This window comes from Mesoplodon bidens (assembly GCF_964165515.1).
Source record: "Mesoplodon bidens genome assembly, chromosome: 18".
Lineage (NCBI taxonomy): Eukaryota > Metazoa > Chordata > Mammalia > Artiodactyla > Ziphiidae > Mesoplodon > Mesoplodon bidens.
The window spans coordinates 48596727-48615994 of NC_138175.1; the positions used below are offsets into that span (position 1 = coordinate 48596727).

The window sequence follows — 19268 nt, forward strand, 5'->3', positions numbered from 1 at the left end:
AGGGATTTAAGATAAGGGTTTATTTCAAATGTGTTAGAAGAGCTGGAAACAGAAAGGGAATACTGAGGCAGTCCAGCTAGTAGCCACTGTTGGAAGCACCCACCACCCCTAGGGCAGGGGGTACAAAGGGGGAGGAGAGATTTAGAGCCAAAAAGCAGTAGGTGGATAACAAGCACACTGCGGGTTTTCCGGGACCCTGACACCTGTTTCCTGGATGGAGAAACCAAGGCCCAGAGGTAGGGGGCTGGCTTTGCACAGAATAATAGCAGCATTCATGAGACTTCCCTGGCGGTCCGATGGTTAAGACTCTGCGCTCCCAGTGCAGGGGGCACGGGTTCGATCCCTGGTAGGGGAACTAAGATCCCCATGCCACTCGGGCAGCCAAAATAAATAAATGAATAAAATAACGGCATTCATGGAGTGCTTCCCCCACCAGCCTCTGTGCCGAGCTCTCACTGACTCCTCCCAGCAACCCTAAGAGATTGGTACTGTTATTATCCCCCATTTGACCAACGGGGAAACTGAGGCACGGAAGGTAGACCGCCTGGCCCAAGGACACACAGCTAGCCAGTGTCTCCAGAGGCAGTGTCTGCTTTATCTCTGCTCCTAGGCTGGCAGCCTGTGGCGCTCGGTATCTTACTGTTTGATGCGCTGACTGGAGGTGCGAATGTAGGAGTTGCATCTCACCTCCCAAGGTGTGACAGCTCCTGCTTTTACATCCCAGGAACAATGCCTGAGGCTCTGGGAGGTGAACTAATGGCCCAGGGTAGCCAGTGGCAGTGCTTGGATTCAAATCCAGGTCCCTCAACTCTTCACCACTCCTGCATAGTTATGCTTCCAAAGTGCTTGACATAGTGTCTGGCAAAGAAAAAAAAAAGTTGACTGATAATAAAAGCACATGACACTAATTAGTATTTATTCAGTTATCTATGCAGCAGATCTTTACTGAGCACCTATGTCAACAGCTAGGTGCTTTTCTGGAATACAGCAGTAAGCAAAACTGACAAAAACTTACGGCCCCCGTGGGGCTCATATTCTGGTGAGGGAGACGGGCAAAGAAGCAAAGAGCAACAGATCTGAATAGGATGTCAGGGACATCATTGCTTTCTGTACCCCAGGGGTTCTCAACTGCCTTGTCTCCAGGATCCCTTTACCTCTTACAAATCACTGAGATCCCAGAGAGCTTGTTTGCGTGTTTAATATTTACTATATTAAAAAATGAAAACTGAGACACATTTAGACGATTGATTTGTTTTAAAACAACAACAATAAGTCAATCACATATGAACCCCAAAGCATTATTTTATGAAGAATAACTGTATTTTCCAAAACAACAAAAAAACGTAGGCAGAAGATTGGCATCGTTTTCAATGTTGCAGCTCCCTTTCATGCCTGGCTTAAAAGAGCACTGGAGGAGGCTTCCCTGGTGGTGCAGTGGTTGAGAGTCCGCCTGCCAATGCAGGGGACATGGGTTCGTGCCCCGGTCCGGGAGGATCCCACATGCCATGGAGCGGCTGGGCCCGTGAGCCATGGCCGCTGAGCCTGCGTGTCCAGAGCCTGTGCTCTGCAGCGGGAGAGGCCACAACACTGAGAGGCCCGCGTACAGCAAAAAAAAAAAAAAGAGCACTGGAGGGAATTCCCTGACGGTCCAGTGGTTAGCACAGGTTCAATCCCTGGTCGGGGAGCTAAGATCCTGCATGTGTGGCCAAAAAAAAAAAGGGTGCTGGCTTCTCACCTCTGCTTCTGTATTCAGTGTCTCTTGCAATAGCACTGGTCATACGGTCCCTGCAAACCCCTGCTGTGCACCTGGAAGAGAATGAGAGGGATGAAGGCAAATCAACAGCTTAGTATTTTTTTTAAACAATGTTGTAACCTTGCAGACGCCTTGAAAAGATCTTGGGAATCCCCAGGAGTACCCGGACCACACTTTGAGAGCCGCTGATCTGGGTTCTGTGCCAGCCACTGCTAACCTGTCCCTCCTCCCCAGCAGCCCTACGAGGGAAGTGCTGTGGTTTATCCTCACTGGACATGTGAGGAAACCACAACACAGAAAGAGTCCTGGCTCTCCCAACACCACACAGCCACCAAGTGGCCATTCAGGACCACATTTAGTTCCCATCCACCCTCCTCCCTCAATACTCCCAGACCATAGTGGGGAACATGACCCTCTCACTGGCCTCTGAAAAAGCCATCACTGCCTGAGGTCCACACTGCATTAGTTGCACAGGCAGTGGTCACGCAGGGATGACTCGGCCCCAGGTCTGCTCTGAGGGATCACCTGGAATATTGGCAGAAACAAGTGGTGGCCTGGATGGTCAGACAGAGGAGGGAACAAGGAGTAGTAGCAGCCAGGGGCCAAGTGGTGAAGGCCCTAAGGGGTGGCAGACAGACCTGGGTTCAAATTCCAGCCAGGGCACAAGTGTAGTCCCTCTCTGAACATCTGTCGTCTCATCTTAAGTAGGACTGCCTCAGCGCGGGCATCCCAGGGCCAGGTGAAGGTGTGCACGGGGATGTGGTGAGTTCCCAGCAAATGGGGATCTGTGACTGTCAGGGTCCCAACAGGAAACAGAAGGCATGCTCCACTGAGGACGATTTGAAGAGGGCCTATCGAGAGTCTTGACAAAGGTGTGAGCAGGGAATGGGGAAGCCTTGGGGCCAGTAGGAGGGAGCTTCACTTCCGGGCAGGAGTGAGGGGGGTGGGGGAGGACAGGGGTGCAGAGTCGCCTGGAAGGAGCGGGGACCCTTAGGCAAGAATGGCCGCTGCTGCAGGGAGGAGCCGGGAAATGATAGGTCCCCTCCGCTTAGTTCACAGGACTTACTTCATGGGTGTAGTCCCACGGGACCCCACACTCGGTTTTATGCTCTGCTGTCCCATTTTGAAATTCTTTTGGCCGTGCTGCGGAGCATGCAGGATCTTAGTTCCCCGACCAGGGATAGAACCCGTGCCCCCTGCAGTGGAAGCGTGGATTCTTAACCACTGGACCGCCAGGGAAGTCCCTGTCCTGTTTTGAAATTCTTAATATTTGAATCAAGGGACCTGCATTTTCATTTTGCACTGGGCCCTGCAAATTATGTAGCCAATCCTGAGCCCAGCCCACCTGGAAGCCAGAAGGCAGGGGAGCCAGTTGCTGTGGTCCATACAGGTCAGCCCACCCCACTCCGCCCCCGCCGACCCCGGGGCACAGAGCAGGACGGAGAAGCTTAGACTGTGGGTCAGGAGGGGCAAATGGAGACCTCCAGCACAGCAGCAACTATTACTAGGATTATTCATTGTCTTACGATGATTACTAACTCTTCCTCAGCAGTTTATTGCAGTGAATAAAAGCACAGACTCGGGATTCAGCAGGTGTGGGTTTGAATCAGCGCACTGCCACTTACGAGGTGTGTGATGTTAGGCACGTGGCTTTGCCTCTGGTCTGAGCCTCAGGCGCCTCCTCTGTGCAAAGGGAAGGACCCTAATGCTAAGCCATTTGGTGACAGCGGGACTCTGGGTGGCAGTACATGCCAAGGTCAAGGCCATGGATGCTGGAGCCTGGCTGCCTGGGGTCAAGCCCAGCTCTGTGACTTACCAACTGGCTAACTTGGAATTATTTCTCTTTCTGTGCGTCAGTTTCTTCTTCAGTCAAATGGACATAATAACAGTTCGTATGATTTCATACGAACGTTGTAAAGATTACAAGATGTACTGCATGATGTAGTTTCAGAATTGCTGACCCAGCAAATCTAACTAAGAGACAATTCTTGCTTACAGGTTTTAAATTTTTAATTGTCTTCCACCAGAGGGCACATCGTCACTATACTGTGTTCAAAAGTTGGGTTATTTCTCTGCCTTCCATAGATTATGTTATTTATGTGAAATAGTTGTTTCATTTGTTTCTGATTATATTCCAGTTTGGCACTTCCCCCCATCCATGTAGCTTTTAAAAAATGTATTTGGTGGGGTGGGGGGAGGTGCTATATGAGACGTTAATATAGCGCCGAGAGTTAGAGCTGTCAGTTTCTAGTTCACCTGGTTGTGACAGATTGCGCGCCTGAGTCCTGATGCCATTTCATGCCCTCGCCCCAGCAGCAAATGAGAGCTCCTGTTTCTACCCATGCTTGCCAACACTTGGTGTTGGCAGACTTTTTAGATTTTTTTCCCAGTCTGGTGAATAGGCAGCATATCTCACTGTGGTCTTTGCATTTGCATTCTGGGGGGAACTGGTGACCTTGAGCATCCTTGTCTCCCTTTTTGGCCATCTAGGTTTCAGAGGGAAGGTTTGGGGCCTCCTGCCCTAGACAAGTGCAGAGCCGGCTCTTCCCTCCACATGGAGGGGGTTAGGCCCACCAAGCCCTGGGGACCAGGAGGTGAGGTCCCCATTGTTTAAGGGAGACACTGAGGCCCAGGGCGGATGAGAGCCTGGTTGGGGGTGGGGGGGTCACGCAGCGATGGGTAGGCCCAGCACAGGACTCCTGGCCCCTTTCCCCAGCAGAGGGAGCCCGAGGTGGGGAGTGACTCGGTGGGCCAAGGCCCCCATATGGAGTCCAGCTGGGCCTCAGGAGCTGCCACTGGGGAGGGGAGTGGCCTCCCAAGGCCTTGCTGTCCCCTGGGGCCTGCCTGAGATCCCAGACACTGGGCATATGCAGGAGGGAAGGGGTCGGTCCAGCCGGGCACATCTCCTGGCTGCTCTACCCCTCAGGGCGCCAGGGCCAGGCTGGGCTGGGGGCGGTGCTGGCTTGGGGTCTGAGGGGGTGTGGCTGTGAGAGTGATCTCTTCCCCCTCTGCCTCACTCTGGGCCTGTCTCCCAGTCCTGCTCCCCCAGTTCCTCTGTGTCTCTGTTTCTCTTAGTTTTTTTCTCTCTCTTTCTCACCTGTCTGTCTGTCTCTGTCTCTTTATCTCTCTCTGTCTTACTCTCTCACTCTCTTCTCTCCGTCTCTTTTCATTTCAGTTCTCCATCTCTGCCCTTCTCCCTTGATCTCTCCTCATCCCTGTGTCCTCCTCGTGTCCTTCCCGTTGTCCCCCACCCCAGCTGCTGCAGCAGCCTTCCTGGAGCCCCGCCTCCCAGGTCTAGGCCATGTGACCCAGAGTCCTCCTTCAGGGCCTCCTCCAACTGTCCTTCCCGGCTGAGGGGCCAGATGGTAGAATCCCAAACCCCTGCTTTCCCAGTCCCAGGGGTCTGACCAGCTGGCCTGGCTCAGCCATGGGCTCTTGCTTGGGGAGGGAAGTGGGGAGCTGGTCTCCTGCCATCTAAGGGGGACCAGTCAGGGGAAGATGCACTTGGAGTCTTTGCAGCTGCTGAGCTGCGTCCGTAAAGACTACCTCCCACCCTAAGCCAGGCTCTTTTCTCTGGCCGAGAAAACACCCTCTTCGCCCCTTTTCATTCTTTGCCCCACATTTCTTCATCTGGCTCATCATGGCCCAGAGTCAGGAGCTACACAGTCCAGGGTTTGAACCCTCGTTCTCCTACTGTGTGACTGAGGACAAGTGACCCCACCTTTCTGAGCCACATCATCCCCAATTACAGAGAAGCAGAGTGACTGAGGGCCACTAGGGTTTCGTGGTCACATGGTCCTGGGTTCAAATTCTGGTTCTGGCAGTTTTTACTCTGGACCAGGCATTGATCGTCTCTGAGCCTCAGTCTCCCCAGCTGGAGTATGGGAAGACAGCAGGTGGATCCGAGTAGGAATCAGGTTGATGTGGCGGTCAGGGCTTGTGTGTCACCATGTGGCAGAGCGCCTGAAGCTCTTTTGGAAGTAGGCTCTTCCGTCTTTTGTTTGTTTGTCTTGTTTTTTACCTTTCACGTCTTTTTTTATCTTTTTTTTTTTTTTTTTTTTGGGCTGTGCTGCACGGCTTGTGGGATGTTAGTTCCCCGACTGGGGATTGAACCCAGGGCCTCAGCAGTGAGAGCACGGAGTTCTAACACTGGACCACCAGGGAATTCCCAAAATACACACTCTTAAAGTACAATTCAGTGATTTTTAGTGTATTTACAAAGTCAAGTGACTCTCACCACTATCTAATTCCAGAACATTTGCATCACCCCAAAGAGAAACCCTGCACCCATTAGTTCCCTCTACTAGTCTACTTTCTCTCTCTGCAGATTTGCCTATTTTGGTCATTTCATATAAATGGAATCGTACAATATATTGTCCTTTGTGTCTGGCTTCTTTCGCGTAATGTTTTCAAGAATCATCCGTGTTGTTTCTTTGGTTTTAACGTTTAAAGCTAGTTTACTTTTCTTTTTAATGTTAACCTTTAATACCAAGAGACGCAGAAGAGCGTGGTGACCAATCCAACAAACAAAATCAACACACATTCATGGAGACTTACTCTGTGCCAGGCGTGGAGCCAGGAGCTGGGCTCCAGTTGTGAACAATACAAACATCCGCATCTTCCCTGACCTCATATGCTGTTGTGAGGATTAAACTAATTCATTCTTGTCAAGTGCTTAGAGCAGTCAGGGTGTGTTACCCGTTATTGCTGTTATGGCAAGAAGTTCAAACAGAAGGGTATGATGTGAAAAGTGAAGTCTTCCTTCCTCCTCCACATGCAAGGCCCACTCCGCAGGGGTGTAACTGCTCTCAACTGTTTCTTCTCTATCCTTCTAGAAATATTCTATGCATACCCACACACATACACACGACATACAGACTATAGCGAAGCTTGCCTTTTCACTTGACAAAGCACCCGAGGCATCCTTCCTTGTCATAAAATCTAGGATATAGTCTGTCCTTTTAAACGGTTGCATGGTATTCCAGGGGTAGTTTGACAATGTCATTCACCAGCCTTTGAGAAACCTTCGGGCTGTTTTCAGTCTTCCGCTCGTATAAATAATGCCACAACAGACATCCCTGTCCATATGTATTTGAGCCTACGTGCAAATATTTCTGTAGATAATAATCAAAGTAAAATTTTGGGACCAAAAGGTGTATGCATTAAACTTTTTGATAAATATTGCCAAGTGTTCTCCTGAAACGGCAGTGGACACACCTGCAGTGTGAGAGCCATCCATCTCCCCACATGGCTGACATCATTAGGTATTAGCAAGCTTTTTCATCTCTGCTAATCTGAGAAGTGAAAGATACTATTTTGTAGTTATTTGAATTTGCATTTTCCTAAATATTGAAGGAGGCTGAACATCTTTTCATGTGTTTAAGGACCACTGTACTTCTGTATCCTTAGCCCATGTTTGCAGGAAAGGATACACATTAAATGGGTGTTCAAAATACGTGGCATTTTTGTAGAAGTAGAAAAGTGGCAGCCCCTGGAATTATTCCATCTCGGGTCACACGGCCACTTGCTGGAGAGGTGGTAGAGGAGTTTTCATTTCATAGGCAAGTGGAACTTATAACCTTCATATTTCAGACTATATTTGAAAGTTTCCTGAATTCTAATGCATTTTTATTTTCCTACACATCACTACAATGTTTCTCTTAGCGAAAACGTTTTGGGGATGACTATTTCATTTTTCTTTGATTTCTGCCACTTATAATTGTGCCTTTAAATTTTTTTCCATTGTACATGGTTTTGACTTGTTATAAGGTTTGATTTTTACCCATTTTTATGACTCCTACAGATTGTGAACTGTATCAGCTGGGATTCTTTGGGGTGCAGTTCATAGGACTTAGGCTAAAAGGGGACAGTGTTGGCTCACATAGCTGGAAGATCCAGGGGGCATGAGCTTCGGGCACGGCTGGATCGGTTCCTCAAATACGTCCTCAGGAATCTCTCTGTCTTTGTTTCTGCACCCTGCTTTTCTCTGTGTTGGCACCCTCACTGGGGAGCCTGTTCCCTCTTGGTGGCAAAATTGTCTCCAGTATCCCAGGTCTGTGTTCTTCTACCTTTAGGAATACGATGAGAAGGAGGCCACCCCTTTTGAGCTCACACACCTTTCCAGCAAAAGTGGGAAGAGTTTTCATTGGCTGATCTTAGGTTACATGCCATCTCTTACCTAATCCTTGTGGCCAGGGTGATTCAGTGTTCTCATTGACCAGGCCTGAGTCACATGGCCATTCTTGGACCGCTTGGTTTCATCAGCCCCTTAGGAAGCAGGAATAGTTTTCATTGGCCCAGCTTAGGTAATATGACCATCCCTGACCCAGTGTTCTGATTGGCCAGGTTTAGATCATGTGGCCACCTTGGCCCTCTAGGTTTTATTAGTTCCTCAAGAAGTTCAGGACCTGAGAGTGGATTTTCAGGTGCTGCAAAGGAAGGGACGGATGTTAGACAGGCAAAACCAACCCCTCTGCACTACAGAACCTTCCAACAAAAGTCTTGATTTGGTTCTTAAGTTTCCAGCTTTGGGTTTCAGTCTTTTGCTGTAATCTGTTACCACTTAATTTCATTATTTTGTTTTCTTTTCTAGATTTCCCCCATCTGTTTAGAATCACACAATACATAAAATTTTGGGGCGGGGGGAAGATCCTACTAACCTAGATATCTTTGGTAAAACATAAAGTCTCACTTCAACATGCCTCCGGATCCCACACTCCAAAGGGGACTTCAACTATTACTTGGTGTGCATCCTTCTAGGTCTCTTTCTATGTGTTAATAGATGTACCTATATGGATTACCAATGGTTTTATTTTCTTTGGATTTCATGCTTAACTTAAACTCTTGAATAAATAAATATCATGGTTCAGACATCAAAAACTATATAAAAAATCCTATGTGAAAAGTCTCTCCTTCATCCCTGTCCCCATTCACTAAATTCTCGTCCCCCCAATAGGTACCATCTGTTATTAATTTCTTGTTTATTCCAGGGAATTTTTATGCATGTGTAATCCACTACAATATCTATTCATAAGTATGTTCTAAATTTTTTTTCCTCTTAACAGTAAATCTTGGGTATTATTCAATACTGATGTGGATTTGTTTAACCATTTCACTCTTGATGAGCATCGAGGTTGTTTCCATTTTTTTTCCCCATTATAAGCTCTGCTATATTGAGGTCTTTGGACAAACATCTCTGCTATGATGAACATCCTCAGACAAACATCTTTGTGCATATGTGCCAGTGTTTCTTTTTTTTATTAATTTAGTTTTTTTATTATTATTAATTTTATTTATTTTATTTTTGGCTGCGTAGGGTCTTTGTTGCTGTGCATGGGCTTTCTCTAGTTGCAGCAAGTGGGGACTACTCTTCATTGCGGTGTGCAGGCTTCTCATTGCGGTGGCTTCTCGTTGTGGAGCATGGGCTCTAGGCGCGGGCTTCAGTAGTTGTGGCATGCGGGCTCAGTCGTTGTGGCTCGTGGGCTCCAGAGCACAGGCTCAGTAGTTGTGGCGCACAGGCTTAGTTGCTCCACAGCATGTGGTATCTTCCCAGACCAGGGCTCGAACCCACGTCCCCTGCATTGGCAGGCAGATTCTTAACCACTGCGCCACCTGGGAAGTCTCTGTGCCAGTGTTTCTTTAAATACATTCCTAGAAGTGCAAGTGCCAGTGCTGGATCAAAGCATTTTGACACATATTGCATTTTGATAGGACCTGCCAAACTGCCTTCCAAAAAGGCTCTACTAATTTACACCACCACTGACAGTGGCTGAGTGTGCCCATCTCCCTGTATCTTTGCCAACACTAGATATTATTGATCTTTTAAATTTTTGCCAATCTGTTGAATAGAAAAGGATACCTTGTTTTAATCTGTATTATCCTGCTGATTAGTGAGACTGGGAATCTTTTCGTGCGCTTAATTTTTCTTCTTTATGTTGCCTGTTCACATCTAATGCCCATTTCTCTTTGGGGCAACCTCTCTTTGCTGATGTCATTCATTTGTGCATTGAACAAACCGCAATTGAAGGCCTATTACATGCTGGACACTGTTCTAGGCACTTGGGAATACAGAGGTGAATTGACACTAACATTCCAGGAGCAGGAGACCAATAAAAAAAAGGCCTCACAAGTAAAGACAGTTATCCGATGATGGTTAAGTGCTGCAGAGACAAAGGAAGCAGGATAAAAGGGAATTCTTTTACTGTTAAAGAAACTAGTGCCTTGCTCTAACACATTATTTTTCCAGCTTGTCATTTGCCTTTAACTAAATCTAGAAATTTTGGTTGTTGCAAAAGTATTTTTTTAAAAACAAAAGTATTTTTTGTGGCCAAATTTATAAATCTTTCCCTTTACGGTTTATGTGCCTGGAAAGATTGTCTCCATCCCAAGGTTATAAAAGCATTTGCCCCGGTTTTCTTAGTATGCCTTATGGATTTACTTATTCCACTTAAGTCTTTAATCCATCTGGAATTATTTTCAGCATAAAGAGTGAGGAAGGGATCCAGCTAAATTGGTCAGCGACTTGGCCCCTGACCATTCATTGAATAACCCATCCTTTCCTCAGAGGTTGGCAATGGCATCTATAAACTGTATGAATTCTCCTGTGTATTTGGGTCTGCTTTTCCACTTTCTGTCTATCCCTGTGGCACATCAACCATTATAGCTTTGTATTTATTTTTGATATTTGGAAAGGTTGACTCTTTGGACAAATTACCTAACTTTTCTGGGCCTCAGTTTCCTCCTCTGTAACATAGGGATACCACCAACCTCAAAGGGTTTTTCTGAGAACTAATGAACTAATGGGCCACTTTAGTCCAGGGGGTCAGGAAAGACTCTTTGAAAAGGTAACAGCTGAGCTGAAATCTGATTGACTGGGAAGAGCATGCCTGGCAGAGGGAATAGTTACGGCAGAGGCCTTGAGACAGGAACTAGCTTAGTGGGTTGCAGGATCAGAGAGGAGGGCAGCGCTTCTGGAAGGAATTGGGCCAGGGGAGAGTGGAATAGTGGGCCTCGATCAGGGGTTTGGCTGCTACCATAAAGGTACTGGAGAGCCACAGCGGGATCAGGAGGGAGGGTGGGGCCTGCTGACCCTACCCTTGTCCCTACAGTCGATGGAGTCTCAAGTGGAGGAGTGGTACCGCGAGGTGGGAGAGTTGCAGGCGCAGACGGCGGCGCTGCCGCTGGAGCCGGCGAGCAAGGAACTGGTGGGCGAGCGGCAGAACGCGGTGGGCGAGCGCCTGGTGCGTCTGCTCGAGCCGCTGCAGGAGCGCCGCCGCCTGCTGCTCGCCTCCAAGGAGCTGCACCAGGTGGCGCACGACGTCGAGGACGAGTTGGTGAGGATCTGCGCGGGGATCTCGGGCGGGGCCAGGATAAGAGGAGGGGTGTGCGAAGGTGGGGCGGGGCAGGAGGCCAGAGGCGGGCCAGCGGGCAGAGGGGGTGGAGACTGGGATGGGGGCGGGGCCATGGGACTTAGGAGGGTTCAAGGGTGGAGATGGCTGAGGGACCTATCCACTAATAAGCAGATAGACTCAGTCATTCAGTCCTTAACTTTTTCACTTACTTATTCACTCATTCATTCACTCTTTCACATTTCATTAACACTTTCAATCACTCATTGATTTATTCATGAAGTTATTGATTTATTCATCCACTCATCCTTTATTCATTCTTTCACTCATTTATTTATTATTCACTTACTCGCTTGTCACTCATCCATTCATTTCCTCATTCAGTCATTCACTAATTTGCTCATTCACTTGATCATTCTGGGCGCAACCCTGTGCTTACATGATGCTAGGTCACAGGAGTGGCCAAGGCAGACCCTGTTCCTGCCCACAGATGAGTCCAAAGGGGAAAACAGACTTGTCCTAAGTCAGTGACAACCCAGTGTGGTTAGGAATGTGATGCGGGAAGCAGGGGGCTGTGAAAGCCGGGAGGAGGCATCTGGCCAAGTTCCAAAGTCAGGGAGAGTTTCCTGGAGGAGGGGATGTCTGAGCTGAGACGTGAAGGAAGAGTACATTTGAGGGAACCTGCTGAGGGAATGGGAAGGGAATTCGAGGAAGCAAGACCTGCCTGTGCAAAGGCCACAGGTAAGCATGAGCCTGGCTTGAGTGCAGAGAGCAAGACAGAACATGTCCAGAGAGGAGGCTGAAGACATGAGCAGACTTTTAGGTGAGGAAGGGCCTTGGATGCCGGGGAGGCTTGGATGCTTACAGTTTAGTTGGGAGGGAGGGGTCCTTGCCCTGCTCCCTGTGTCCTTCCCTTGACCTGCTCCCTGATTCCTCTCCAGGCATGGGTCCAGGAGCGGCTGCCACTGGCCATGCAGACAGAGCGAGGCAATGGTTTGCAGGCCGTCCAGCAGTACATCAAGAAGAACCAGGTGAGCAGAGCCACGGCAAGGGAGTGGGTTAGGACACATCTGGATACGAATGATAGAAAACAGCTCAAGGTGGTTAAAGCCAAAGAGAGGAATAGGCTCTTGTAATTGGGGAGACCGTGGACCGCAGATAGATGCATCAGGTGCTTCCAAGATGTCATGAATCTCTCATTTCCATATATTTTTTTCCTGTTAGCTTTGTTCTCAGGCCAGCTTTCCTCTCCTGCTGGTAAAAGAACTCCAACAGATTCAAGTTTATATCCCACCAGTAAAACTGAAGAGAATTTTTCTCTCTCAATAATTTCAGCAGTAGTCCCAGGAATAACTCTTTGGGGCTCAACTTGAATCACATGTCCATGCTGAACTAATCATGGTGGCCAGGGATTTAGACAGCTCTGAATGGCCTGGTCTGGACTAAGGGCTCACCCTTGGAACCTGTAGGTGGGGTCAGCCTTAACTTTATCTGGGCTGAGATGGAGGCAAGGGGATTCCCCAAATGAAAATTAGGGTCCTGTGACTAGAAGTAAGGACACTGGCTACTGGGCCACGAAAAAGAAAACAACAAACCAACAAGAACCGCAGACACCTATAGGGAGAGAGGACAGAGATAATCGGAGGCTGACACCTACACCGAGCACAGTGGGGGGCTTCTGAGCCACTAAAAATCTCTAGACCTTTATTTACTTCTCTGAGACTCAATTTCCACATCTAAATAAGTAGAGACTTGGTCTAGAGCCGTGGTTCTCCAATTGCTTAGGGAACCCTTTTGCAGAGGAACCCAATTGCAGAGGAACCCTTTGATCAAAGCCACTCTTTCACCAAAGCCCAAAGTAAGACATATATAAGAGAGGTAATAATAATACAGTGATGGGACCTCCCTGGTGGTCCAGTGGTTAAGACTCTGCTTCAAGAGGGAGGGGATATGGGAATATATGGATACATATAGCTGATTCACTTTGTTATACAGCAGAAACTAACACACCATTGTAAAGCAATTATACTCCAATAAAGATGTTAAAAAAAAAAAAGAAACTCCCATCGTCCCCAAAAAAAGACTCTACACTTCCGCTGTAGGGGCACGCACAGGTTCAATCCCTGGTCGGGGGAACTAATATCCCAAATGCCACGCGGCATGGCCAAAAAATAATAATAATGATAACAATAATAATAATACATCGATTAAAGACTTACTATGCAGGGAATTCCCTGGCAGTGCAGTGATTAGGGCTCTGCGCTTCCACTGCGGGAGGCACAGGTTCGCTTCCTAGTGGGGAGCTAAGACCCCGCAGGCCATGCAGTGTGGCAGGAAAAAAAAAAAAAGAGTGGCTACATTATGCAAAGCCCTTACTTAGCAAAGTGTCTGGCAGGCACTTGGTGTTGGCTATTATTATTAACTCCATTTACCAGTTGGGGAACCGAGGCATAGGAGAGGTTAACTAAAGTACTCAGCAATTACAGCGCTGGTGGAGAGAACCTTCTGGGGGTGACGGAAGAATTCTGTATCCTGATCTGGGTACACAGGTGTATAGTGTGTAAAAATGTGTCGAGCTGTACCCCTAAGATTTGTGCACTTCCATGTATGTAAATGATACGCATGTAAATGATACCTGTGTTTGGGCCTGTGTTGCAACCATTAGGGGGGTAATCTTGCTATCATCGGGCATCTTGTTTGAGAGCAGAGTCTCTGGATCCAGCCTCCTGTGTTCAAATCCTGTCACCCCCTTACTAGCTGCTTGTTCTCTGGCAACGTACTTCACCTCTCCGTGCCTGTTTTCCCACCTGAAACGTGGTGGGGGGGGGATGAGTGATCGAGGAACCGCAAAATGCTTAAGTGGTACCCGGCACGTGGTGGGCCATCTGCGGCTGTTCGTTATCCTCTCCTGGGCAGCGCCAGTCATGGAGGCGCCCTCTGAACGCTCCTCTCCGCTCCCACCCCCAGGGCCTGCGGCGGGAGATCCAGGCGCACGGGACGCGCCTGGAGGAGGTGCTGGAGCGCGCGGGCGCCCTGGCGTCGCTGCGCAGCCCCGAAGCTGAGGCCGTGCGCCGCGGCCAAGAGCAGCTGCAGAGCGCCTGGGCCGGACTGCGGGAGGCGGCCGAGCGGCGGCAGCAGGTGCTGGACGCCGCCTTCCAAGTGGAGCAGTATTACTTCGACGTGGCCGAGGTGGAGGCGTGGCTGGGCGAGCAGGAGCTGCTCATGATGAGTGAGGACAAGGGCAAGGTGCGCCCGGGCTGGGGGTGCGGGGGGGCTTGGGGGCGCTGGAGCCCGGGGCCGGCCCCTGCCGCCTCATCGCGGGCGCCGTGTGCCCCCAGGACGAACAGAGCACCCTGCAGCTGCTCAAGAAGCACCTGCAGCTGGAGCAGGGCGTGGAGAACTACGAGGAAAGCATCGCGCAGCTGTCGCGCCAGTGCCGGGCGCTGCTGGAGATGGGGCACCCGGACAGGTGGGCGGGCGGGGGATCGGGGCCACGCAGGGGCGGGGCCGGTTCTTGGGGGATGGTCCAGCAGGATCTGGAGCTTCGCTGTTGGAAATTGGGGCAAGGCCAGGATTGGACATTAGGGTGGGAGGGGTCCCTCATTGCCCCGGGCTGGTGCTTTCGGATTTTGGCAAGTGGCTGGGGGCCGGGAGCGCTGCGCAGGGATGTTTGAGGGGGTGGGGCCGGGAGCACTGGGATTTGAGTGTAGGGGAGGGGGGTGATGTCTAGGTCTGAGGGGAGAAGTAAGAGCTCAGGACAGAGAAGGGTCCTCTCCCTAGGACAGAAAATCCTGGAGCACTGTGATTGGGCATGGCCTGAGACCTCTTGGACAGCGGGTCATATGGCCTCCCTGAGTTTAAGTGCAGGGCCCACATCTAGGAGGCTGGGCCGAGGGGTGAGATCTGAGACAGAGGCACAGAGCTAGACCTCTGTCCGCCTGAGCCTGGAGACTGGGACTGGAGGTGAGGTGGGTTGGCTGGGGACCCAAGTAGGGGGTCTGGAGTCCCACTCAGGTCGCTGGAGGGGCCAGGTGTGGGACCACAGACTGGAAGGCTGGGAGGGGGTGAGAGGGGGTGATGAGCTTATCAAGCTTAGGAAAGCAGAATTTTCCCTGAGCGCTGAGATGCAAGTGCTGGGTTGGCTGCATCCAAGGCTTGCAGAACATAGTCCCTCGTGAAGGAGTCTGACAGGACTCAACCCTGCCTGAAGGGTGGCCTGCCTGAAGGGTTGCACGGCTCTGCCCTGAGCGAGGGGGTGGCAGGGGGTCAGAGCTCTGTCCTGGAAGTCTCAGGGGGCTCCATCCCTGCCCCTCCCTGTCCCCCAGCAGCGAGCAGATCAGCCGGCGGCAGTCTCAGGTGGACCGCCTGTACGTGGCACTCAAGGAGCTGGGCGAGGAACGCCGGGTGGGCCTGGAGCAGCAGTACTGGCTGTACCAGCTCAGCCGCCAGGTGGACGAGCTCGAGCACTGGATCGCAGAGAAGGAGGTGGTAGCTGGCTCACCTGAGCTCGGCCAGGACTTTGAGCACGTCACGGTGAGCAGCATTAGGAAGGAACAATGATCCAGTGGCCACTGTGTCTGCTACTAAGGTTCTCTGGGCCTCAGTTTCCCCATCCATAATAGGAGAATGGTAATAGCACCACTTCATGGCTCTGTTGAGACACAGATGGATTAATATAACGTAAAGCCCTTAGGACAGTACTGAGCACACACAGGGCCTATTCTTGTCGTCTTATTTTTATTCTTGTTACTGTTATCACTACAGAATGCGTGCTCAGTAAGTGTCAGATATTTTTTGTTCTGGTTGTCATCATTAGTGTTGTTATTATTCTCACCTGACACAAGATAGTGGGTTGGAGGGGGCTGGCGTGTACAGCACCTTTGCCCACGCTGGGCCCCCCATTTCCTGGTGGCAGGTGCTGCAGGAGAAATTCTCGGAGTTCGCCAGTGAGACAGGCACGGCAGGGCGGGAGCGGCTGGCGGCAGTGAACCAGATGGTGGACGAGCTGATCGAGGGCGGCCACACGGCGGCGGCCACCATGGCTGAGTGGAAGGATGGGCTGAACGAGGCCTGGGCCGAGCTTCTGGAGCTAATGGGCACACGGGCCCAGCTGCTGGCCGCCTCTCGGGAGCTGCACAAGTTCTTCAGCGACGCCCGAGAGCTTCAAGGACAGATCGAGGAGAAGCGGAGGCGATTGCCTCGCCTGACCACCCCGCCTGAGCCGAGGCCCAGCGCCGGCTCCATGCAGCGGACCCTGCGCGCCTTTGAACATGACCTGCAGCTCCTCGTGTCCCAGGTGGGGAGCTGGCGGCCAGGAGGGACAGGTGGGAGGGCCTGGACAGTGTGACCAAGGGATGGGGGCAGCAGAGCAGGCAAAAATCAGGCTGTGGGCCACATTGAAATTAGATGGTGGGATAGATAGAAAACAGACCACGGAACAGGGAGAAGTCACATGATGTGGCAGGTGGAAAACGGACTGATGGCCTGCTGCACAGACTCAGACAGTGACGGAAGAAAAGTGGTATAGCGTGGCTGATAGAAAGTAGACAGTGTTTCCAGTGGAGGTGGGGCAGGGGTTCTCCCAGAAACTGTTACCCAAATCCAGATGGAGAGTCTAAAAGGAATTGGGAGGGCGTTGAGAGAAATTTGGCTGTGGGGCAGATAGAAATTAGGCAGCAGGTCTCTTGATAGAAATCACATGACTTTCCTCGAAGAAATTTGGTGGGTTTGGATTTAATGAATGGAAATCAGAGCTAATAGGAATCAAGCAGTGGGTCTGATAGGAATTAGGAGGTGTATCTGAGAAATCAGATGGAAATGAAGCTGTGGGCCTAATAGGACTCAAGCAGTAGAACCAAAGGAAATTGGGTTGCAGGTCTAATGGAAGGTAGAAATTGGACAATTATTTTATATGCATCATACAGATGACTGTTAGAAATCAGGCAGAGAGACTGATAGTGATTACATGGTGGGTCTGATACAAGTATGGTGGTCCCTCCAAAAGAAATCAGGTGGTTGAGCTCATGGAGAGTGAGCAGTGGGTCTAACTCACACAGCAGAACCACTGGAAATTGGGCAGGAGACCTGATAGTAATTGGATAGCGATTCTGAAGGAAATTGGGTAGTAGGGAGTGGGTCTGAACAAATTGAGTGGAAAATACTGGACAGCATGTCTAATAGATGTCAGGGTGGAGGAAGGCTTTCCTGAAAGAAACAAGATAGAGGTGAGCCTGAAAAAAATGAGGTGGCAGACCCAATAGAAATAGAGCTCTCAGACTAAAAGAAATCAGACAGTAGACTGAAAGGAACCTGAGGGTAGGTGTAAAAGAAGTCAGAATGCAGGTAAGTCAAAGAAACATCAAGCAGCAGACATGAGAGAAATACGGTAGTGGGTCTAAAAGAAGTCAGAAAGTGGGAAAGTCAAAAAGAAATCAGGCAGCGGATAGGAATGAAACCCAGTTGGAATCTCAAGGGTGCAGGCTCCTTACTTCTTCAGGCTCTGCACCCAGCCAGCAGATGGGGGAAAGAGAGGGTGGAGCCTGGACCCCGTGGAGAGCTGGTGCTCGACCTGGCATGCCCCTCAGGTACGGCAGCTCCAGGAGGGGGCAGCCCAGCTGCGGACGGTGTACGCGGGCGAGTACGCGGAGGCCATCGCCAGCCGGGAGCAGGAGGTGCTGCTGGGCTGGAGGGAGCTGCTGGCAGCCTGCGAGGACGCCCGCCTGCACGTGAGCTCCACGGCCGACGCCCTGCGATTCCACAGCCAGGCCCGTGACCTGCTCTCCTGGATGGATGGCATCGCCAGCCAGATTGGGGCAACTGACAAGCCCAGGTGCCCCTCATCACACCTCAGGCTTCTTACCTGCCTTTGGGCAGCCACCCCCAGCCCATCAGCAGTCCCCTCCCCATAAAAAAAATTCACAATAGCCAATACCTGTGTGGCACCTCTGCCTACCACGCACTGTTCCACATGCTTCTTGTGTTTTAAGACCCCTTGTCAGGCCTGGCACTGGGGCTCAGAGCACAGTGCGTCCTCCTGCCTTTGTGGAGGTGTCGCAGCATGGGATGGGCTGACTCAAGATAGGGACAGGGAGGTGTGCTGGGGCCTTAACCTAGTAGGCACTGATTTATTGCTCACATAACAGTTCGATATAAGTATCCAGCAGAAGCCTGTCCCGCGGTGATTGGGAGCCAGTGTTCTTCCATCATCAGCCCTGGGGTGATTTGCTGGACCTTCTGCATCCAGCTACAGATGAGAAAAAGAGAGCGGGAGGATACCGTGGGACCTTTTAGGGATTAAACCTGCACTCACGTTCTGTTGGCTCAGTGGTCCCAACGTATCTGCTAGAGAGGCTGGGAAATGTTAGCCCAGCAGTGTGTCCAGGAAAACAAGGGCCTGGAGAGTGGTGGATACGTAACATTGTTTTTGTGAACTGTAGGGCCTTGAGCCTGCATTCGTTTACTCAGCAAATATTTATTGATGCCTACCGTATGCCAGATGGTGAGCAAGGTCCAGACCCTGCCCTGATGCAGCTTACATTCTGAGGGAGGAAGCAGGCAACAGATAAGTAAATAAACAAACACGTAATGTTATTTCAGAGAGTAATTAAAGAAAAATAGAGCAAGGTAAGGGGACCTGAGTGAAGTGATCGTGAGTTGGGTAAAGTTTTGGGGGGAAGGGTCTTCCAGGTGGAGGGATCAGCAAGTTCAAAGGCCCTGAAGTAGGCTGTCGTCAGACATGTTTCAGCAAAGGCTAGGTGGTCCTTGTGGCTGGCTGGAGTGAGGGGGGAGAGTGGGGAATGGCAGGAAATGACGTTAGAGGGGCAACAGGGCATGCTGAGGAGTTTCCCTTTGCTTGGAGTGAGATGGGAGCCATGGGAGAGCTTAGGGCAGGGGAGTGATGTGATACGATACACATTTGAGAAAGATCACTCCGGGTACCTGTGACAAATAGATTGTGGAGAGCCAGGGTGGAAGCAGGTAGGCCAGTCAGGAGGCTGCTGCCATCATCCAAGTGAGAGGTGATGTTGGCTTGGCCCAGTGTGGCCGTTGAAGAAACGAGGCAGCATGATGGATTTTAGGAATTGAAAAAACCTTTTCATTATGGAAAATTTCAACTCTACGCAGATGTAGCGGTGACACATAGGGAACCCACATGTGTACAGTGAACA

The 19268-nt window shown here is 50.4% G+C and overlaps 1 protein-coding gene across 1 annotated transcript in view; it reads left to right on the plus strand.

Annotated features, from left to right (window-relative positions):
• Positions 1–19268, plus strand: part of SPTBN4 (spectrin beta, non-erythrocytic 4) — a 70642-nt gene that overhangs the window by 42119 nt on the left and 9255 nt on the right. The window contains exons 20-26 of the mRNA XM_081216811.1: positions 10861–11085; positions 12042–12131; positions 14068–14346; positions 14439–14569; positions 15429–15633; positions 16016–16396; positions 17685–17929. Coding sequence (XP_081072937.1) covers positions 10861–11085; positions 12042–12131; positions 14068–14346; positions 14439–14569; positions 15429–15633; positions 16016–16396; positions 17685–17929 — 1556 coding nt within the window. The remainder of the gene's footprint in view (positions 1–10860; positions 11086–12041; positions 12132–14067; positions 14347–14438; positions 14570–15428; positions 15634–16015; positions 16397–17684; positions 17930–19268) is intronic.